A 24,089-nucleotide genomic window follows, 5' to 3' on the forward strand; every position below is an offset into this window, starting at 1 on the left:
AGTTTAAAAGATAGATTTGCATATTATTACTTAAATAATTACACAAGAATATTACTCCAATTGACTTTAGGCCAGCGAAGATGTTAAACCTGAGTACGTACTTGTGGCAGACCTGAAGAAGTAAAAAAAAAAATTGATCCTGAAGAAGTTAAAACAGTAGTTAAAGCCCGCCCGTAGCTTTGTATTGTTTCTGAATCTACCTGTTTCTTTGACAAATTGGACAGAATTCATTAACTTAAAGCAATAAAACGAGTTAAATTCCGTCCAATCAAAACTGGAATGGAAGAAACTGTGTTCGGAAAATCAGTTTCAGGCAGCCCACAGCTCCATTGTCGTAGATACGGTACATGCAACCTGAATTTTTTTTTAGCAGGCAGTAGCTATATAAGCAGAAGGTAGCAGCCATTTTCTACATCATCAAACACTCAAATCATTACTTGTTAAGTGATAAGCTAAGAAGTGCCACTAATGATGAAGGCATCACTACTCTTTATCCTTTCATTCCTTGTCTTTTCCATTTCCACAAACTCCTCCTTCACTTCAGCTGCCGAAGCACCCGAGCCAGTGCTCGATGTAGCTGGAAAGATGCTGCGAACTGACCGCCAATACTACATATTACCAGCAGCCAATGTCTTTGGCAAATTCAGAGGTGGAGGTCTTACACTATCCGGCATTGGCAAGAACACTTGCCCAGCGGCTGTGTTTCAAGAAATGTCTGAGCAAAAAAATGGCATCCCCTTGTCATTTTTGCCTGTGAACCCGAAAAAAGGTGTGGTTCGAGTCTCCACAGATTTAAACATCAAATTTGCTTATCCACAAACCTGTGGCCAATCTCCAGTTTGGAGCATTGGTAATTATGTTTATCCATCCGGTGACAGCTTTGTCAACATCGGTGGAGTTGTTGGAAATCCTGGTCCTAAGACTTTAAGCAGCTGGTTCAAGATTGAAAAATTTGGCTATCAGGATTACAAGCTCGTTTATTGTCCCGCGGTATGCAGCTATTGTAAAGTTATTTGCAAAGATGTTGGCATAGAGTACCAGAATGGCAAAAGACGTTTGCATCTCACGACTGATTATCCACTCAGGGTCGTATTCAAGAAGGCATAAAGATGAGATTTTAGGTATAAAACGCTGGTAATAAAGAAGCCTCCCTGGAAAAATGGGAAAAACCATGTAATAAGGAAGCATTCAATTGCTTTTGTTGATGTATAAAATGTGCAAGTAAACTATCTGAAGTTGCTTGATCTTTCTTGTTTCGTAAGTTCATAATAAGGCAATAATTATAACTCCAAAAAATGTTCAAAATTATCACTAAACTATTTGAAATTTTTTTTATTTTGGCCATTAAAGTTTATATTTGGCCGAAAGTGGCATTCAATTAATTGGAACATACATTTTGCAGCCGAAAAGTATATGTTTTTATTACTTTAGTGACTAAATATGAAAGTTATCACTATTGTAAGGTTCTTGAAACATGATTTTGCTACCTATATTTGGTTTCCTAGTCAATTCAATTTAAACTTCTTGTTTGATAATTTCTTGAGAAAAATTTTGTATTACTCGGGTGCCTTTTAGAAATTAAATATATAGTGGGATGCATTGAAGCAAAAAAAGAAAAGTTGGGTGGGAAACCCAGTAACTATCATCTTCTAACGGGTCATGGCCTCATGGGCCCATTCTTTATTCTTGGTAAGGTTGACTGTATGGAATCAAGAAGGGTTAATTTCAGAAACCTCTCATGAGATTTCTAACAATTTCACTGGCATCCTTGAGGTATGAAAAATTACACTGATCTCCTTTAGTAGAATAAAAGACTCATTTACTGACATCACTTAGCTTGAAATTACTCATATACCCCAACACATTATCTTAGATTAGAAACTAAAATCTAAGAATTAAGTAATTATGGCACAAATCAACTAATGAACAGAATTATCTGCTAACGGCATAAATAGTATTGTGGAAGATATAAAATGCTGCGAATTTGCTCTACCAATTGGCTCAATTTTGTGATTGACAGGATTTGACATAACCAAATTTCAATCATATACAAGAAAGGCTCGAGCAAAACGAAAGAAGCACAGAGGAGAGAAATAGATAAACAAGTATGTTCTTAAGGATTTTTTCCCTTGGTTTAAAAACCTAAGACATGGTTTTTTCATTAGAGTAATTTTGTGGAAGTGGTTGAGAAAAGAGCTAGAAGAAAAGCAAAATTAGAAATTCTTTTCTATGCAAAATCACAAAAGGCAAGCCCTAAATCAGTTAAGCAATCTCTACTATTTTTAGTTTAATATTTAAAAATTATAATCTTAGTTAAAAACCATAAGAGAGTTTGGCTCCGAGTGATCATAATCCTTTCAAACACCCTTTTACTCCGAGTAACTACAAGTAATCTACTATCCAAACACCTTATTCTTTTCCGGAACGGCAAGAGAGTTTCGCTCTGAGTGATCATGATGCTTTCAAGGTTCCATTCAAGAAGGCATGATGGATTGATCATTGAATGCAGAAAACGGCATATGCACCCAAGAGATGTTGTCACACTTTGATGCTTTGTGGTTTAGTTTTTGAGGTTTTTGAAGCATGATTTTGTTACTTTTACCTGGTTTTCTTGTCAAATAATATCTTGGGAAAATTTTTGTACTATTTGGCTATTTCTTATTTAGAAATTAAAATGTAGTAGGAAGTATCAATTGAAGCTAAAAAAGTCGGTAGGAAATCCACTAACTATTCCATCTTAGCTTACAAGAGTAAAAGACCTATATATTCGTTATCCTTCGTAACGTTGACTTGCTACACAATTTGCTCTTGATAAAATTATAACAAACCTTATTGGCTATTGCAACTTGCAAATGCATACCCAATTATGTCTAATTTGGGGGAGGAAAAATTTTAATATTTAAAAGTTTGTTTTATTTTCTGAGGTTTATATTTCTGCAATCAAGTGTAGGATGTCTGCTTAGGAAGCTAGATTCTGGTGATGAAATTAACTGTGATTAATATCATCTCGCTATGAAAAAAGTGCTTTTGCAAAATTGAAAAGCTAGTTAATTTGCAACTCAAAAAGATAAAGTGGAATACCATTTGAAGAATAACATGACCTATAAATGCTCAAGTTACGCATCCTTTTCTTTTGGTTGACTTGACTCCTAGCATGGGATATTTCGTGAAATTTTTTTTTTGTTTTCCCGGTACTTGTATGAATGAGGAATAAAGGAATGAAGGGCTTCTAAGAACTTTCTCTGTTTCAAAAAGCATTTATCCAACCCAATCCATACGCTGTTGTGGCAACTATAGCGATTGCCCAGTCTTTCAACTAAGAATTTTTTTTGGGGAGAATTGTAATTTTGCTCCCCAATCTATAGTGTAGGCGTGGAATTATCCCCAATTAATTTTGGTCCTCAATCTATTCAATTTTGCGCTAAAGTGGACAATTGGCGGAATCTCTTCAATTTCAATCGGAACTAAATCACGTAAGATCACGTGCCGGCACCTAAAACCCCTTTTTCAATTTTTTAATTTCTAAAATACGTTTTTTCTAGTGGCTTGGCTTTTGGCATGGACACTCTTGTCCCTTCAGCCAGATCAATCTCCTCCTCGCCAATTCTTTTCCAATCAAAACTCTGAATTAGAGATCCCAAGGCCAAACCCACCACCCGCTGTGCTAGGTCAGAACCAGGGCAAGATTTCCTTCCCATCCCAAATGGAACCAGCCTTGATGGCTGAACCTGCAAGCCTTCGAATCTTTCTGGCTTGAAGCTTGTTGGATCATCCCAAACGTTTGGGTCCCTGTGAACTGCTCATGCATTAACTAACAAAATTGTGCCTCACGAAATATTGTATCCCCCAATTTCACAGTCATCGGACAACTCATGTGGCACTAGCATTGGTGCTGCTGGGTACAACTGAAGTGTTTCTGAAATAATGTTATGAAGATAAGGAAGATTGGATAAATCATGTTCATCGACCAATCTTTCAGTCCCTACTTGAGCATCCAATTCAGTTTGAGCTTTCTCTAGCACCTTGGGATGGTTGAGCAAAAGAGACAAGGCCCATTTTATAGTCACCGATGAAGCGTCTGTTCCAACCGTAAGCATGACCTACCAATAATATATTAGGGGTTCAATTGAATGCTCATTCTAGTTCAATGGTGAAGAATGGCTAATAGGGAAAGAATATATTTACCAGTATAATCCCTTTGATGATTTGGTCAGTATAATCCCTTTAATTTTCAATTATTATCATCCGCTCTTCTCTCTTGGCTGCTTGCTTGCTTGCTTATGTAGTAGTGCTACTGCTGCTGCTGCTACTCCTATTGTTTGTGCAGGAGAGTTGAACTGGATCCGTCTCTGGCGTTGATTGTAGATTATCTCCATTACTAATGGAGGCAAGAACGAGACTTGGACTTGAAGGCCAAGCTGAGCTTCTTATTCATGTTGTGGGTTTTGGGGATTTGAAGGCGGTGGCCAACAAGAGGAGTAATTTGGATTGTGAGATTACCCCTTTCATGTCTTTGTTTAATAAGACAAAAGGCAAGAGAAAACTGAAAATATTAAAAAACGTGTTTTAGAAATTAAAAAATTAAAAAAGGGGTTTTAGGTGCCGGCAAGTGATCTCACGTGACTTAGTTCCGATTGAAATTGAAGAGATTCTATCAATTGTCCACTTTAGCGCAAAACTGAATAGATTGGGGACCAAAATTGATTTTCGAAATAGATTGGGGATAATTCCGCACATACACTATAGATTGGGGACCAAAATTACAATTCTCCCTTTTTTCTGGGATAATTTTAGAAACCTTCCTTGAGATTTCTGACAATTTACTCAGCTCCACCCAATTTTAAAAATTATACTGACCTTCTTGATTTTACTATTTAAGTAACATTATAACCCATTAGGCTAGAATTATACTTAAGTATCCTAAAATACCCTTATGCAATATCATAACATCAAAAGAAAGTGAAAAAAAATTTAGTGATCAATTTAACCAAAAAAAAAAAGTAACAAACACTTTTATCCAAATTTGCTATGCTTTCACGATAATTGTAAACCCAAAATCTCATCAACCGTTCAAGCAAACTCCAATTTAATTCCCAAATTCTATCAATTTTGGTATCACTAAAATTCCGAATTTTACCAAAATCGTATTCCAACTTAATCCCCAAATTCTATCAATTTCGGCACAATCAAAATCCCAAATTCTACCCAAATCACCTTACAAATAGACCATAACCACCACCAACAACTAAATTACCTTCAAAAGTGTCCTACCCCAAATTAACACTATATTTTGTTTATTGGCTAATCTCACACCTCAAATTATAAATCCAACACCTATTGCATATCACCTTCCTTGAATAAAAGAGCTAGCCAACCACAATTGATGTTTATACCAAACATAACCCCATACTCCAATGGCATTAGGAATAGAGAAACTAATCTTTATGACAAACCACCACCAATACTTGTAAATCAAACTAAATGAAGATATTAGATTCTAGTGTGTAATAGACATAATAGCATAATCCAGAGTCACATCCTTTTTTCTCTTCCAACCATAGCCCATCAATTTCATTTTTTTTCTCTCTCACACAACCATCTTCATCATCTCCGCTAATTTGACCATGAAATTTTCATTTGCTCCCTCAATTTATAATTTTGGAAATTTTGATTCTTTAATAGATGCAAATTATTATACGAGAAGAAATAAACAAGGAAGTTGATAGTTAAGTACCACGAAAAAAGAGAAATAGACAAGAAATAAACACCTCGGGTAGGTCTGTATGGTAGTGTAGTTGATGAGTGGAAGAGACTTTGGGGTTATAGGTAGGAAGGAGATAATCATAAGTGGTAGAAAAAAAGGGAGGGAAAGAGAAAAGAAATTGCTGTTAATTAAAGTAGGGTTGGGGATGATGACGAGTTATTGTAGGTTTTTATATTTTCTTTTACTTTTGGTTTGGTTTTTGTATCCCACATATGTAGTAAATTATCTATTAAGTAGAGGGTATTGTAGTCATTTTATTGAACCAAGGGAGGTTAGTGTAATTTTCTAAAATTGGGGAGAGCTAAGTGAAATTGTTAAAAACCTCAAGGGAGGTTTCTGAAATTATCCCTTTTTTATAATAAAATGGAAGAATTTTATTAATAACACTTATTCAACTAAGAATTTGAAAAGCCAAACATGCATTTCGCTATTATTCAAAGTAAACACGGGAGAAGTCAAGCATAAGCAAAGTATACGGTGAGAAACAAGCACGCGTCAACCAGCTGAAAAATAAAGATCACCACAGATCACGGCCAAACAGAGAATTCAAATAATATGATGAAGAAAGAGATTGTCTATCCTAAATTGGCTTAGTTTGTACTTTGAGCAAAGGCAAACCTTGCCTCCGTATTTTCTTTATGCAAGCTCATAAGCCAGAACAACCAGCTTAAGTCAAGCAATGATGGTTGTAGAGCAGAGATTATGTTTTGCCTTTTTTCTTGCTAGTCTGCTTCTGTCGTCCTCATCATCTCTGAATGGTCCGAAAAGGAAATTATATTTCAACTGCCCATCTTCCCGCTTCGTTGATTAACCATGCATCTGGGGCCGTGTTGCTCATTGGCACGGGTACAGTGGTTGCGCCTGATGGGCATTTAAAGGTATGCCAGTGGGGAACCATGGGATTTACGGAGGTAATTGATCTTTTGAACACATATGCCGATGATTGTGGATACCCTATGGTGTGTGGCAACTATGGGGTCTGTACGAAGAGGCAATGTGGTTGTATTGAAGCAACAAATGCCCACGAGAGCCAAATAAATTTCAGACAACCAGAACTTGGATGTTCTCTGCTCACTCCAATTTCTAGTGATCACGTCCACGATCATAGTCTTTGGAGCTAAAGAATGCATCATACTTTGCATTTCAAACTAGTTTTGCAGTTAGAAGTGGCTTGGACCAAATGCAGACCATCATGGAGGAGTGCAAAAGTAGGTGTCTAAGTAACTGTTCATGCAAAGCAGCTGTGTTTTCCTATACAGATCCGTGGCTTAAACATTTAAGAAGCAACGGAAGTTGCTTATTGCTAAATGAAGTTTTCCTATTATTACCAATGAGAATTTTGGCGGATCAGCTTATAACACAACTCTTCTTGTTAAGGCACAAAATGCTTCTGTCAAAGCATCAAGGCATAAAACAGTTATACTGGCCTCTACATTTGGGGCCTTTTTTTTTGGGGTGATATGCGTTTAATCGGCTCTTGCCTGGTTCTTTTAAGCAAAACTTTCAGGGTATCCGAAGAAATAGAGGGGGAATTTTTGAACAAGGTATCAGGAATGCCTGCAAGATATTCTCATGAGAACTTGAAAGCAATGTCAGAAAATTTTTAGCAAAAAACTTGGGGAAGGTGGATTTGGTTCTGTTTATGAAGAGGCACGAAGTAATGGCACGAAGATAAAAGTCAAGTGTCTTGATGGTTTGTCTTGATAGCGGTCAAGCAATCGTTTATGAAGGGGCACTATTGTTTGTCTTGATGGTTTGCCTGCCAAACAAGACCTTAATTTCAGAAGGCTGATCATAATTCGATAACTCTTGGGCAATATTTAACAAAATTTTATGAGCCACTCACTCTATTATTAATCATCCTAGTGCAAGAGTACTTCAAATCTCTATATCTATATGTATTCAGGAAGGGATTTTTAGTAGAAACCCTCTCAATGCCTTCTAAACTTGTCATACTTTTTTCTAGATTTTTGTATTTATTTTAATACATAAAAAAGTAGTGGGTTATAACCCACCTTATCACCAATCAATATTCCCACTATCCCACTATCACCTTATCACCAATCAATGTTCCCACTATCTCACTCCCACTATCCCACTATCTTAACTCATATTTTTGTATTTATTTTAATACATAAAAAAGTAGTGGGTTATAACCCACCTTATCACCAATCAATATTCCCACTATCCCACTATCACCTTATCACCAATCAATATTCCCACTATATCACTCCCACTATCCCACTATCTTAACTCATCCTACAATTACTCCTACAAATTCTTCTTTTACTGATCGATTTAATTAACTTATCGAATTAATTCCCTCACCCTTTCTCTCAGTTTCTTATTTGTTTTGGGTTCTCTATTGATTTTATAAATGTATTGATTTTGTTTCTTTTGTGAGCAGTAGTGGAAGATATTATGTGCAGAGACTCCAGCAGAAATCAACCTTCTTGCGGCCGGCTTAATTTTCCAGGTCAGTCCCCTCTGCCTTTTAAGTATGTTTTGCTTTTGCTTTGTTTTTTGTCATGAATGATATTGCATTGATTTTCTGATCATCCATTATTTCTGAAAATTTTTTACAAAATCTTATGAACGGTTGTTTGCTTATTGTTACACTGTAAAACAAATGTAAAAAGGTATTGCTTGCTTATATAATTGCGGATGGTATAGGTTCATGATTGAGGGTTCTACTATTTCTAACATAAATTGTATATTATAAAAATTTATTTGTTTGTATTACTGAAATTTTTTTAATTATTTTTTATTGCACATTTATCACATAAAATAGGTGTTACGATAGTTATTTTCATAATTTTATTCCAAAAATGATCGTGCATGAAATAAAAAAAAGATTTTTTGATAATTAAAAAAAATAATTAAAAATGGTTTATAATTGGAGAAAAACAATTCAGATACTACTAATAACTAAGGCACTATACGCCCATTATTAAAATTGGATTAATTTTTAATTTCGTCAGAAATCCTTTTGGCAAAATTGCATTCTAGCCTTTCTTTTCTTTATCAACAATGACAATTACAACTACGTGATTCATCTATCTAGCAACAGCACAATTCAACTCATGGAATAAATAGTTCATTGCTTAAAGTACTTAAACGAAAGGTTAGAGCCAAGTCCTACTTAACACCTGCAAGTAATATATTACAATTAGAAAAAAGAAAATGATTCAAGAGGAGCAAAAAACTCACCAAGCCCCTGACATATGTGCAATCGTCAAGGCACTTTTGAGCATTTAAAACTGCATTCCTTAGTTCAGGTAACCACTTCTCTGTAATTGTTTTCATTTGATTACAATGCAATTCTATTAAATTCTATTGATGCTATTTCTATATTAATTATTGTATTTTTTTTGTTAACAGTTCTCATACAATGTATCACTATTTACACATAAAATAAATACATAAACTATTGATTTTTAATTTAATATATATTTTATTTCTAGATCAAAGAAATGAAAAATCTAACTGTCCTCAAGATCGCCAGGCATCCACATCACCAATGATTTTGCGTGATCATGATAAATATACAGTTTCTTATATCGTCATACTCATCTTACATACACATTTTTTGGCTGCACTATCTTGCTAAATCAACTATAGATACAATACAATACAATTGTATTACAATTGTTCGATTACAATACAATTGTATTACATTCTATTGATGCTATTTATAGACAACTTAGCAATTTTATAGATTAGCAATTTATTTTATTTTATAGATTACCAATTACTACATGCACCAAAATATTTTTATATAGGGATTACTTCATTAACTATGGGTGCTAATAACAATTCAATTGGTGCGTATTTTTCATTTGATTACAACACAATTGTATTAAATTCTATTGATGCTATTCTATATTAACTATTGTATTTTTTTGTTAACAATTCTCATACAATGATAAAAAAAATTCTCATACAACCGAAAAAAGACGGTTCTTGAATGATATATACATTCTATTATATTTCAAACTATTGTTAAACAGATATTATATTTTAATTTTATTGGTAAAATTTTTTCGCCTTTATTTGTTCACCATTTTATTTTTTTTCCAATAATGTCAGCACCGTGCATAGCACGGGTATTCCCACTAGTGTTGTTGTATGCTTGCTGCCACTGGTATTAAAAGTAATGAAATTGTATTACTTTTCATTGTTCAAAAATGTTGATTGCCTCAATGTTTTCAGAATCGGACTGGACCGGCCGGTTCGACCGGTCCGACCGCGAACCGGCCATGCTACCGGTCTGGTCCAATATCAAACCCGGATGGTAATGGAAACCCGCTACAAACCGCGCGAACCGGACGAACCGCTAAAACCCGTATGAACCGCGAACCGGCGGTTCTCAAATTTTCAAACAATATAACCTCAAATTCAAAATAATAGCAAGAATGGAGACCGGAGACTGCCAGATTCGAACTCGGGTCTCTGAGCCAACAATAAGGTATGTTGCCACTACACCATAGCCCAAGGACGAGGTCTTGTTGTGTAGAATTATACTTAACTAAAAAATAAAATCAAATTAAATAAAAAACCCTAGCATTAAGAAAGTGCAGACGACACATTTCATTTCAATTTCACTTCCTCCGTTTCTCACTCTCGGCTTCTCCAGTTCGCATCTTGATTTTTTTTTTAAAAAAAAATTTTCTTCATATTTCAAATACTTATATTTTTTTTTCATTTTTCTTACAAAATCTCATCCTCTCATGGCTCTTTCTTTTTAATTTTCAACTCTCTCTCTCTCTCGCTATCCTCTTTTCTTTTGTCACTCCCTTTTTAATCAAACCTGTTTATTTTTAATTTATTGATGTTTTCTTCCATCTTTTAATTTTGTTTTTGTCCATTAAATTGAAAAAAGTTAAAAAAGAATTATTTTTCTTTAACCCAAATTATTTAATGTCACAACCACTCACTTTTATCTCATTTTTTGTTTCTTATTAAGTTTATATTTTTATTTTCGATTCTCTTGACTTCCTTCGAACTCCAAACTTTCTTTTTTAAATTGCAATCTCTAAATCCCAAAGCGTAAATTAAAATTTAAGTTCACAATGTCTAAATTCTCATAGACGTGAATTTTGCATAATTTCAAAATATTGTGATATTTTTGGATTAGATTTAGATATAATTGAAATTGAAATGAAATTTATTTGTTTTAACTTATAATTTAAAATTTTTATTTTTAAAAATCCAAGTTATTAAAAAATAATAAACTTTTCATCATATAAAGTATTAAATTAGTCCATTACATGTCTTATTTTGTGCATATATATATTTATATAAATTATTTTTTAAAAAATTTATTGAACCGGGGTTGAACCGGTCCGACCGATTGAACTTCGATCCTTTCACTTCACCGGTTCAATTAACGGTCCAGTTTTTAAAACATTGGATTGCCTTGGCATTTGTAATTTGCAATTTGGACAAACTTAGAGGACACTGTGCACTTTCCACGTAGAATACAAGAAATAAATCTTACTATCGGTGTTAGTTAGCCTCCTCTATCAATAATTGTTGGGGCTGACTGTGACTGGTGCCATGGGATTTTCCTTCAAACACGCATTATTACTTATTATAGTTATTCTTTTCCCTGTCCTCATATAAATCAAAGTCTACAAGAAAATTAAAGAAAAGAGGGATTTCTTTGAAGTTTGTGTTCATCCATACATTTCTGAGAAAAGAAGAAAAAAATGTGCCTTAACAGTATGCTCTATAAAGGTCTAGTCAAAGTCATTACATGGGAAACAAGGTAGTCCGCTAGTCAAAGTACTGGCAACTTTTTTTCTTGCTAGTCTGCTTCTGTCTTCCTTCTCATCTCTGAATGCCCAAAAAGGAAATTATAATTGAACTGCCTGTCTTCTTGCTTCGTGGATCAACCAGGCCTCGAAGTCCCAGGAGATCAATGGCACGGATGAGAAAACAGTGTTAGTGTTGGATCGTGCTACAGTGATGACAAGTTATCTCACGAAATACTAAAATAATACTAGTTGCCGGTAGTTGTTTAAGTTACCCACCTTTAGGACAATTTTGATCATTTAGGGTCTTTTCTGATTCCATTAAAATAATAATTATAAATTCCATATAAGTTTTTTAATTAAAATGGTAAGTTTGTTCACTAAACTAGTAGTAACTTAATCATTCATCAAATTTACCAATTTATTTGTAAAACATACCTTTTTTTTAACAAAAGCTTACCGTTATTTGAATTAAACTTAGAAATTATAATTGCTGCAACTTTCATAAGTAAAATGGTAAGTTTGTAAAATAAAGTAGTAAGTTTGGACAATTCATTAATTTACCATTTTATTTGTAAAAACTAAAACTTACCATTATTTCAATCAAACTTATTAGTTATAATTGTTGTAACTTTTTTAAGGAAAATGATGATATGTTTGTGAAATAAAGTAGTAAGTTTGAACAATTCACCAATTTACCATTTTATTTGTAATACTTATCATTATTTGAGTTAAACTTACTAATTATAATTGTTGTAACTTTCTCAAGTAAAATGGTAAGTTTGTGAAATATAGTACTAAGTTTGGACAATTCTCCAATTTACCATTTTATTTGTAAAACTTACCATTTTTAAACAAAAACTTACCATTATTTGAATTAGACTTACTAATTATAATTGTTGTAACTTTCTTAAGTACAATGGTAAATTTGTGAAATAAAGTAGTAAATTTGAACAATTCACCAATTTACCATTTTATTTCTAAAACTTATCATTTTTGAACAAAAACTTGCCATTATTTGAATTAAACTTACTAATTATAAAGTACTAAGCTTCGTTGGAGAAGTAGTAATGTTCGGTATTTAAAGAGTAAATTTCATATTACACTTATAACTTACCAATTTTATTACCAAAGTTACCATATTACCACCCGATGTTACTTTGAATATTGGTAACCTGAATGAATAGTTGTATAATTGTCATTAAAGATACTAATCTTGGATGTGGGGACCACTATTAACCAATCTATATCTATATGTATTCAGGAAGGGATTTTTAGCAGAAACCCTCTCAATACCTTCTAAACTTGTCATACTTTTTTCTAGATTTTTGTATTTATTTTAATACATAAAAAAGTAGTGGGTTATAACCCACCTTATCACCAATCAATATTCCCACTATCCCACTATCACCTTATCACCAATCAATATTCCCACTATCCCACTATCTTAACTCATCCTACAACCACTCTTACAAATTCTCCCACGTTTCCCACTCCAATTAAGAGTCCACTCCAACTATCTCTTAATGACTCTTTTTTTTTTTAATTCAAAATTGCGTCTTCACATAACACAGGAAAATACCTGAAAGTTATCCCATCCTGGTACCAGAACTCCGGTGCTCTTCTTAGTACGCATCATACTTTTTTTCTTGAACCTTCGGCAAACATCATGAAGCCAGCGGTGACGACCTTTCAGTAAGTGACCCTGCTCATTTAGCTATTGATTAGTATTATTGTGTTTTTTCACCTTTGCCCCACTTATCTGCTATCCCAAATTCAAGTTGTCCTATTATTTAATATATTAAAATTTTTCACTCAAAATTTGTAGGGAACCCATCTAAAGTTTCCTCACCATGGAATATGTCCGCCTACAAGCATTTCAACAACAACTAGATTTCAAACTCACAAGATTGCAAAGGAGGAAATATTTGCTTAGAAAACGAAACATACACCGCAACGATTCCACACACCAGTTGGAAAAGCTTCAACAAGTTTGCGCTGACGAAAGAGAAATCTCAAATCAAATCCGAAGGACAAAATCCAGGCTACACCGATTAAAACGTCGTTCGCATCAAATTAAAAATTCCGGTACCGTATTTTCTTTAAATATTATTCCCCATATTGTAATTTTTTTATTTTCGATTATTTTCAATAATATAATATGTCTATAATTTTTTTCCAACCCTTTTACTGATCGACTTAATTAACTTATCGAGTTAATTCCCTCACCCTCTCTCTCAATTTCTTATTTGTTTTGGGTTCTCTGTTGATTTTGTGAATGTATTGATTTTGTTTCTTTTGTAAGCAGTAGTGGAAGATATTATGTGCAGAGACTCCAGCAGAAATCAATCTTCTTGCGGCCGGCTTAATTTTCCAGGTCGATCCCTTCTGCCTTTTAAGTATGTTTTGCTTTTGCTTTGCTTTTTGTCATGAATGATATTGCATTGATTTTCTGATCATCCATTATTTCTGAAAAATTTTTACAAAATCCTAGGAACGGTTATTTGCTTATTGTTACACTGTAAAGCAAAGATAAAAAGGTATTGCTTGCTTATATAATTGCGGATGGTATAGGTTCATGATTGAGGGTTTTACTATTTCTAACATAAATTGTATATTATAAAAATTTATTTGTTTGTATTACTGAAATTTTTTAAATTTTTTTTATTGCACATTTATCACATAAAATAGGTGTTACGATAGTTATTTTCATAATTTTATTCCAAAAATGATCGTGCATGAAATAAAAAAAGATTTTTTGATAATTAAAAAAAATAATTAAAAATGATTTAAATATTTTCGAATACTTGCTTACATTCAGAGTATTAACATAGAAAATATGTTCTACGAGCTATGCAAAAATTGTGGACAGCTATGTGAAGGTCATTTTTCAAAGACTGTGTGTATGCATTGTAATGACGTGGTTGACACTGTTATTAGGTAATTAATTTCATGTATACTTAACTTCAATATATTTTTTTGTATTGCATATAATATTTTATTTGTCAAACAGGTACAACGTTAACATACAAATCAGAGATTCCAGTGATAATATGCATCTTAATCTACAAGACAGACATGTATGATTTGTATTTGATTGTGATGCTTCTTATCTCAGGACATTACAAAGGAATGTGGAATTTCTTAATATATGTTTATTTTTTATAGTACTATTTATAAATTATGTAAAAAAATACACTAATTTTGTACGTTCTTAATTATCAGGAAAATGATGATAGGTTATTCGGCCAACGAATTAATTCATGCAAAGATCATGCATTTTCATTTGTATTACGCACTCCACAAAATTCAACAGAGTTAACTAAATCACCAATTTTGGTTTTCGTACTAAAAGTAGATTGGTGTGAAGAGTGTTCGCACCTTCAAGCAAGATTATCAAATCGAATGCTTAGTATTTGTAAGTATTTCATTTTAACAACATTCAATTATATTCATTTGTATAAATATATCATTCCCTTTTTTAATATAAATTTTTATTTTTTTTCAGGATCCATCTTCAGAAAAAAGACGGTTCTTGAATGATATACACATTCTATTATATTTCAAACTATTGTTAAACAGATATTATATTTTAATTTTATTGGTACAATTTTTTCACCTTTATTTGTTCATCATTTTATTTTTTTTTTCAATAATATCAGCGCCGTGCATAGCACGGGTATTTTCACTAGTTGTACGAGTATTCTAATGTAAAATATTCACAGATTATGGTTATCATCGTCATTGTAGCATTATCCTAGAAGCAAGGGCTATTGCTTATAATTAAATAAAGTATTTTCTATTACTAACAAAGAAAGATCACTTGATAATACAATTCTCCTTGTTAAGGTGCAAAATACCCGTGTCAATAAGTCAAGGCGTAAAACGGTTGTACTGGCATCAACATTTGGCGCTTTATTTGGCGTGGTATGTCTAATCGGGTGTCTGGTTCTTTTAATGAGAGTATTCAAGGAATCCAATGAAATTGAGGGGGATTTTCTGAGCAAGGTACCAGGAATGCCTGCAAGATACTCTTATGAGAACTTGAACGCAGTGACAGAAGACTTTTAGCCAAAAACTTGGGGAAGGAGGATTTGGTTCTGTTTATGAAGGGGCACAAAGTAATGGCACGAAGATAGCAGTCAAGTGTCTTACTGGTTTCGCTCAATTGAAGGACTCCTTTATAGCGGAAGTGCAGATAATTGGTAGCATCCACCATGTTAACTTGGTAAAACTTATTGGTTTTTGTCTCTCAAAATCACACCGCCTTTTGGTTTATGAGTACATGGCTAATGGATCTTTGGATAAATGGATCTATGGTGGAAAGGACAAACAATCTCTTCCACGGAGTGCAAGGAGAAGAATCATAACAGACATTGCTAAGGGATTAGCTTATCTCCATGAAGACTGCAGTCATAAAATAATTCATTTTGACATCAAGCCCCAAAACATCCTCTTAGATCAAAACTTCAATGCAAAAGTTGCTGATTTTGGATTGTCAAAGCTGGTTGAAAAGGATCAGAGCAGAGTTATTACAAGGATGAGAGGAACACCAGGGTATTTGGCTCCTGAATGGTTGAGCTCCGTGTTCACAGAAAAAGTGGATGTCTACAGCTTTGGCATCGTGATGTTGGAAATCCTTTGTGGGCGAAAGAATTTGGATTGGTCTCAGATCGAGGAAGACAGGCACTAGCTGAGTGTTTTCAAGAGAATAGCGGAAGAAGCAAGACTTGAAGACATGGTTGACAAAAAAATTTTGGACATGCAGGTCCACGTTCTGGAAGCTGTGGAGATGATGCAGATTGCTGCATGGTGTCTGCAGAGCAATTTCACCAAGAGGCCTTCAATATCATTAGTAGTTAAAGTCCTTGATGGTCTGGTGGCACCTGAAACCAATCTGGATTATGACTTCACAAGGCCATCAGTAGTTGAAACAGGGGCAGCTGGTGATCAAGGAAGAGAAGCTTTTCATATTGCCAGCCCGCTGTTGCCTTCAACTTTATCTGGACCCAGGTAGGTGGAAAGATTCAATGCGTATTTTCAAGAGATCATGATTTACTTTTTCTGAATGACGACTAGACAAATAATTTGCCAGTTCCGCTAGTATCAGCAACATGGTTCATTTTGATGAGTGTATCAAGTGTATCTACAAATATATAAAATGAATGATGATGGATTTTGATAGGATTTTCTTGCTGCTGTTCATATGTCATTCCCTGGGCTACTAATTCTCATATTAATTGAGAAAGAGTAAAGGATTGTTGACGTTTGACCGAAAAAAAAAAATACCAAGCAGTCATCGGAGCACGCATCCTTCTCTAAGTTCAACTATGGAGAGGGTCTCTTGTATACCGGGTCCATTATGTCACTACACGCTTGTGAGATGGTCAAATGAGTGAATCTATTCTATAACAGGAAAAAAAAATGACATGCTCAAACACTTAATAGTACTTTAAAAAAAAAATCTCAATTTTCATGATTATACTTACTAGACCTACAAGCTCGATCAAAATGAGTAAACGAATAACGGATTTTTTTAAATCTATGATTAGTACTATCTGTTTTTCAATCAACGTGCTAAGCAAATTACTGGACTGTTATGTTACATGGCATATTGGCGATCAAACTGCAAATTTTGCACGAGCTTTCATTTAGTACTGCTAATTATATATATAATTTTTTATTTTAATAATGAAATTACATATAAATTGCTAATTTTTATTATATTAAAGAAAAAATTGCTATTTTATTTACTTTTTTAAAAAATAAAATAATTATTTTTTATTTTGTAAATCTCAAGTAGACTCGAGTTCGAACGCGATTCGACTTGAATTTGAGGTCAGATTCAATCTAGAACTTTACATTAAGAGTTCGTCGAGTTTGAACTTGGTAAAGTTGAATTGACACTAAACTCGATTAGACCAAATTTGATTCGACTTGATTCGTCTGTAGTTCTACTCCATTGAACTCCAAGAAATGTGCAATTCGGATTTCAATAGATCTAAACAACAATTATGTTCTCACCAAATCTTGTAACGTCTATCCATATTGATCATTTTTATTCTTCAACTGTCAACACTGTTCCTAAAACAGGTAGGAAGGATAGAAGGAAAACCTGGTCCAATACCATATCACATTGATGGACCGAAATCATATTTATTACGGAAGTTGGCTCAAGATTGACAAGAGTTTAGGCTTTGAAGCAGCGTTATTAGACCTGGACCGGACCGATTGATTTGACCGGTTCGATTGTGAACCGACCTTCTTTTAGAACTGGTTTGTAGCACAGAACTGCCTTGATAAAAAAATTAGTCAAAATCGTCAAAAACCGACTAAACCAGTGACCCAATTCGACTGGTTGACCTATTTTTCAAGCTTTTCTTTCTTATTTTTCCCAAACATAATTTGAGATATCTAAATTGTAATATTTTAATTTATTAATAGGAATAAGAAAACGGGATCTACTTAGTGCAAATACCAAAATTACTCGTTTTCGTGAATGATTTCTAAATCAAGATGTGTTCATCCCCATCATCTTATCAGTTTAGCATCAGTGATTCCAACTTGCATTAATTTTTTTAATTTAGTTTTTTAAGTAATTTTGGAGAATGGACGTATTTTAGTCATGAATTTACATTTATATATATAATTATTAGGTGTATATTTGATTGCGAGTCCAATATTTTTGGAACATTATGTATGATTAGTCGAATATAACCAAGAATTTAATTTCAATATTTTGAAACTTATAAAAATATAAACAATTATGACATCATGCTGATGCCAGCAAAATTTTTAGAGCGGTCCGACCGATCTGACCAGTTGATTTCTGATCCAATAGTTTAGTCGAGTCGCTATACGATTTGAGTTTAACAACATTGCTTTGATATAAGCTTGTTAATGACCTACAGTTTGCAGGCATAGTCAAAACTGAAAGAGAGACTGAGAAATGACATTCTGAAATAGAGATTGAGAAATGACAGTCTTTTTAGTTGGAAGATTAAATTCTAAAATCTATGTTTTTTATTTGAACACCTGTGTTTATTTGTTTTAGTAGACCAGTTTTTGCATTATTTACATCACTAAAAAATGCAACATGAAGTTGTTCCAACCCCACTGGCAAAAAGTTAAGCAGTAACTTTTGAAGCCGAAAGCGAAATGCACCAAGGATCAATTTCTTTGACTTCGTGCAAACGCACTCCACATGTTACAATTGGCTGAAGTACTAAGATTTGGACCAGCATAAAAGATAAATTGGCATACTTCTTATTCACAGTAATATTACTGCAACATTTAGGCAATGAAGATCTTGCTCCTGAGTGCTGGCTGACCTAAACGACTACAATCCATCCCCGATCAAGTTCAAATGGTAGCTAAAGCCCCGCCGTAGCTTTTAATTGGTTTTGAATCTACCTGTTTGTTTATACAAACTTGATAGATTAATCAGTTCAGAGCGATAAAATCAAGTCAAAATCCATCCAATCAAAATGGAAATGTAACAAAATGTATTCGGAAAATCAGTTTCAGGCAGCCCACAGCTCCAGTGTTTTTGTAGTACATGACAACCTTAATCCATTTGTACTGGCATTAGCTATTTAAGCAGAAGAGTGTAGCCATTTTCTACATCCTCAAACACTGCAATCTTTTCTTGGTTGAGCGATAAGCTAAGAAGTACTAACAATGAAGATATCACTGCTCTTCATGATTTCATTCCTTCTATTTTTCATTTCCACTATCTCCTCCTTCTCTTCAGCTGCTGAACCCGACACAGTGCTCGATATAGCTGGAAATGTGCTTCAAACTGACCTCTACTACTACGTATTGCCTGCCAATGTCCGCGGTAGGTTCAGAGGTGGAGGGCTCACATTATCGAGCATTGGCAATGACACTTGCCCGGTTGGCGTGTTTCAAGAATTGTCTGATCAAAGAAATGGCATCCCCTTGACATTTTCGCCTGTGAAACCGAGAAATGGTGTTGTTCGTATCTCGACAGATTTAAACATCCAATTTGCTTATCCAGAAACCTGTGGCGAATCTCCAGTTTGGAGGGTTGATAATTATGTTGATCCATCGGCTGATAGCTTTGTATCCATCGGTGGAGTTGTTGGAAATCCTGGTCCTGCGACTTTAGGCAGTTGGTTCAAAATTCAAAAATTTGGCTATGACTACAAGCTTGTTTATTGTCCCACAGTCTGCAGCTATTGTGATGTTATTTGCAAAGATGTTGGCATATTGTACCAGAATGGGGAAAGACGTTTGTTTCTGATCGATTATCCACTCAGGGTCGTATTCAAGCAAGCATGAAAATCGTGAGATTAGAGATCCGCTGATTTTCTTGGATGTAATGTATGTAATGCTATAAGCTTGTGACAAAAAATATAAAATTATACTGGTAATAAGGAAATCCATGTAATAAGGAAGCATTCTAAGCGCTTCATTCTTAAGTACTAGTTTCGTAGCATGTGTGTTAGTGTTACATATTGCATATGAGCATATCTCATGCATTGTAACTCTGATTAGCTATGTTACTTTTAACGATAAATAAAGCGAGTAAAATATATTTTACATCTTTCATTGCCCTTCAAATCATACGTTCCTTTCTTTCTTTCTTTTTTTTTTTGGGGTGAAATATAATTTTTCCACAAAGTATAAATATTCAAAGAAAGAGTTCTGCTTCCCATAACACGTGCAGGACGATATATGCAGTAGTAGATACAAATAGAAGTTCTTGACACTATTTAATTCTAGTAGTTTTGATATTTTTTTACTTTTTTTCAACTTAAAGAGTAAATTTTCACTTACCTTCTTGAACACTAGTTAGTGTATATAATATCAATGTAGGAAAGATTAATTTTTTACACAAATGTTACGAAAAGACTTAATTTATGACGAAAGCCTAGTAATGTCGTCTGAGAACGTAGCATTCTATTTGAGCACTTCCATTTTAGAATCGGGAATAAGAGATGAAGTTAACCTGCAGCACAAACCGTTGAGAGAGATTGAGAAATTAAACATCAAACACTAAAATATGTAGTGGTCAAATTTAGTTTAAAATTACTTCAAAAACAATAATGAAGCAATTCCAACCCACATCAAGCACCTCCACGCCACCCCCCCCCCCTCTCCTTTGACTAAATGCAGCTCCTTGGGACGCGTTCCACTGTACTATTGGCTGAAGTACTAAGATTTGGACCAGTTTAAAAGATAGATTTGCATATTATTACTTAAATAATTACACAAGAATATTACTCCAATTGACTTTAGGCCAGCGAAGATGTTAATCCTGAGTACGTACTTGTGGCTGACCTGAAGAAGTATAAAAAAATGATCCTGAAGAAGTTAAAACAGTAGTTAAAGCCCGCCCGTAGCTTTGTATTGTTTCTGAATCTACCTGTTTCTTTGACAAATTGGACAGAATTCATTAGCTTAAAGCAATAAAACGAGTTAAATTCCGTCCAATCAAAACTGGAATGGAAGAAACTGTGTTCGGAAAATCAGTTTCAGGCAGCCCACAGCTCCATTGTCGTAGATACGGTACATGCAACCTGAATTTTTTTTGAACAGGCAGTAGCTATATAAGCAGAAGGTAGGAGCCATTTTCTACATCATCAAACACTCAAATCATTACTTGTTAAGTGATAAGCTAAGAAGTGCCACTAATGATGAAGGCATCACTACTCTTTATCCTTTCATTCCTTGTCTTTTCCATTTCCACAAACTCCTCCTTCACTTCAGCTGCCGAAGCACCCGAGCCAGTGCTCGATGTAGCTGGAAAGATGCTGCGAACTGACCGCCAATACTACATATTACCAGCAGCCAATGTCTTTGGCAAATTCAGAGGTGGAGGTCTTACACTATCCGGCATTGGCAAGAACACTTGCCCAGCGGCTGTGTTTCAAGAAATGTCTGAGCAAAAAAATGGCATCCCCTTGTCATTTTTGCCTGTGAACCCGAAAAAAGGTGTGGTTCGAGTCTCCACAGATTTAAACATCAAATTTGCTTATCCAGAAACCTGTGGCCAATCTCCAGTTTGGAGCATTGGTAATTATGTTTATCCATCCGGTGACAGCTTTGTCAACATCGGTGGAGTTGTTGGAAATCCTGGTCCTAAGACTTTAAGCAGCTGGTTCAAGATTGAAAAATTTGGCTATCAGGATTACAAGCTCGTTTATTGTCCCGCGGTATGCAGCTATTGTAAAGTTATTTGCAAAGATGTTGGCATAGAGTACCAGAATGGCAAAAGACGTTTGCATCTCACGACTGATTATCCACTCAGGGTAGTATTCAAGCAGGCATAAAGATGTGATTTTAGATGCATTACATACATACATACAGAAAACGCTGGTAATAAAGAAGCCTCGCTGGAAAAATGGGAAAAAACCATGTAATAAGGAAGCATTCAATTGCTTTTGTTGATGTATAAAATATGCAAGTAAACTATCTGAAGTTGCTTGCTCTTTCTTGTTTCGTAAGTTCATAATAAGGCAATAATTGTAACTACAGAAAATGTTCAAAATTATCACTAAACTATTTAAAATTTTTTTATTTTGGCCATTAAAGTTTATATTTAGCCGAAAGTGGCATTCAATTAATTGGAACATACATTTTGCAGCCGAAAAGTAGATGTTTTTATTACTTTAGTGACTAAATATGAAAGTTATCACTATTGTAAGGTTCTTGAAACATTATTTTGCTACCTATATTTGGTTTCCTAGTCAATTCAATTTAAACTTCTTGTTTGATAATTTCTTGAGAAAAATTTTGTATTACTCGGGTGCCTTTTAGAAATTAAATATATAGGGGGAAGTATTGAAGCAAAAAAAAAGAAAAGGTTGGTAGGAAATTCCATTGCGGCTTACAAGAGTTAAAAAATGAAGATCATATTCCAACGGGCTATGGCCTCATGGGCCCATTCTTTATTCTTCATAAGGTTGACTTTCAGAACCTCCTTGAGGTTTCTAACAATTTTACTGACCTCTTTTGAGGTATGTAAAATTACACTGATCTCCCTTGGTAGAATAAGGGTTCCATTTGCTGACATCACTTAGCATTAAATTACTCATGAACCCAAACATTATCTGAGATTAGAAACTAAATCTAAGAATTAAGTAATTATGGCACAATCAACTAATTAACAGAATTATCTGCTAACAGCATAAATAGTATTGTGGAAGATATAAAATGGTGCGAATTTGCTATACCAATTGGCTCCATTTTGTGATTCAAGACTTGACATGACGTATTTCAATCGTATACAAGAAAGACTCGGGCAAAACAAAAGAAGCATATAGGAAAGAAATAGAAAAATAAGTATGTTCTTAAGGATTTTTTTCCCTTGGTTTAAAAACTAAAATGGGTAAAAGTGGTTGAGAAAAGAGGTAGAAGAAAGGCAAAATTAGAAATTCTTTTCTGTGCAAAATCACAAAAGGCAACCCTAAATCAGTTAAACAATCTCTACTATTTTCATTTAATATTTAAAACTTATAATCTTAGTTGAAAACCATGAAAATTTCGAGACCATCATAACTGCTATACACCTTGACTGATAATTGTTTGCAATTGATAATCATTTTTACTAATACATTTCGATTGGAATGCATAAAGGGCATTTGTGGAACAAAATTTTCATTTCTCTCTTGGAAGTAATTTTTTAATTATACATTTTCAGAGATGGACTGATTTTTTTACCAAACCTTAAATCTCAAGGAAGATTAGTATAATTTTTCAAATTTTAGAAGTGGTCGGTGAAATTGTTAGAAATCTCAGGGGAGGTTTTTGAAATTATCCCTATTAAGAATGAAGGATTTCTAAGAAATTTTTGTCTCAAAAGGCAGTTATCCTTCATAAGTGAATTGCAAAGCATTGGCTCTAGTTTGGTTCCGAGGGATCATCCTTTCAAACACCTTTTTACTCCGATTGGCTACGAGTAATCTACTATCCAAACACCTTATTCTTTTCCAGAACGGCAAGAGAGTTTGACTACGAATGATTATAATCCTTTCAAGGTTGCATTCAAGAAGGCATGATGGATTGATCATTGAATGCAGAAAAACGGCAAATGCACCGAAGAGATGTTGTCACAATTTGATGCTTTGTGGTTTAGTTTTTGAGGTTTTGAAGCATGATTTTGTTACTTTTACCTGGTTTTCTTGTCAAATAACATCTTGGGAAAATGTTTGTACTATTCAGCCATTTCTTATTTAGAAATTAATATGTAGTAGGAAGTATTAATTGAAGCTAAAAAAAGTAGGTTGGAAATCCTAACTATTCCAGCTTAGCTTACAAGAGTAAAAGACCTATATCCTTCATAATGTTGACATGCTACACAATTTGCTCTTGATATAATTATAAGGGTTATTATCACTTTTTCCCCTTAAATTATATCACTACTATTAGTTTACTAGGGGTGACAATCAAGTCCAAAACGGGTTGACGAGTCGGGTTGAGACCTGGATATAACAAAAAACCCACTGACCCGAATCCGACCCGTCAACTCGGAACGGGTCAGGATACTAGATTCGAACCCGAAAATTTCGAGTTGGCAGGTTGGCGGGTCGACCCAAATGACC

At 34.1% G+C, this 24,089-nt stretch overlaps 4 protein-coding genes and 1 pseudogene across 4 annotated transcripts; 4 read left to right on the forward strand and 1 right to left on the reverse strand.

Moving 5' to 3' along the window:
- Positions 1-471: 471 nt before the first annotated feature.
- LOC113767559 (kunitz trypsin inhibitor 2-like) lies at positions 472-1,107 on the forward strand. The gene has a single exon (XM_027311697.1). It carries the CDS (start codon positions 472-474, stop codon positions 1,105-1,107), a length of 636 nt encoding a protein of 211 aa, XP_027167498.1.
- Positions 1,108-3,515: 2,408 nt separating this feature from the next.
- Positions 3,516-4,097, reverse strand: LOC113768910 (cytochrome P450 81D1-like). The gene is made up of 2 exons (XM_027313415.1): positions 3,857-4,097; positions 3,516-3,796 (listed from the first exon to the last, which is right to left on the reverse strand). The coding sequence occupies exons 1-2, from the start codon at positions 4,095-4,097 to the stop codon at positions 3,516-3,518; spliced, it is 522 nt and encodes a 173-aa protein (XP_027169216.1).
- A 2,422-nt stretch (positions 4,098-6,519) lies between these two features.
- LOC113768911 lies at positions 6,520-16,555 on the forward strand (annotated as a pseudogene).
- Positions 16,556-19,200: 2,645 nt separating this feature from the next.
- On the forward strand, positions 19,201-19,824 carry LOC113768912 (kunitz trypsin inhibitor 2-like). The gene has a single exon (XM_027313416.1). The coding sequence runs from the start codon at positions 19,201-19,203 to the stop codon at positions 19,822-19,824; it is 624 nt and encodes a 207-aa protein (XP_027169217.1).
- Positions 19,825-21,182: 1,358 nt separating this feature from the next.
- On the forward strand, positions 21,183-21,818 carry LOC113767591 (kunitz trypsin inhibitor 2-like). Its single transcript, XM_027311740.1, has one exon. It carries the CDS (start codon positions 21,183-21,185, stop codon positions 21,816-21,818), a length of 636 nt encoding a protein of 211 aa, XP_027167541.1.
- The last annotated feature ends 2,271 nt before the right edge of the window (positions 21,819-24,089 follow it).

Source organism: Coffea eugenioides, chromosome 4 (assembly GCF_003713205.1).
Source record: "Coffea eugenioides isolate CCC68of chromosome 4, Ceug_1.0, whole genome shotgun sequence".
Lineage (NCBI taxonomy): Eukaryota > Viridiplantae > Streptophyta > Magnoliopsida > Gentianales > Rubiaceae > Coffea > Coffea eugenioides.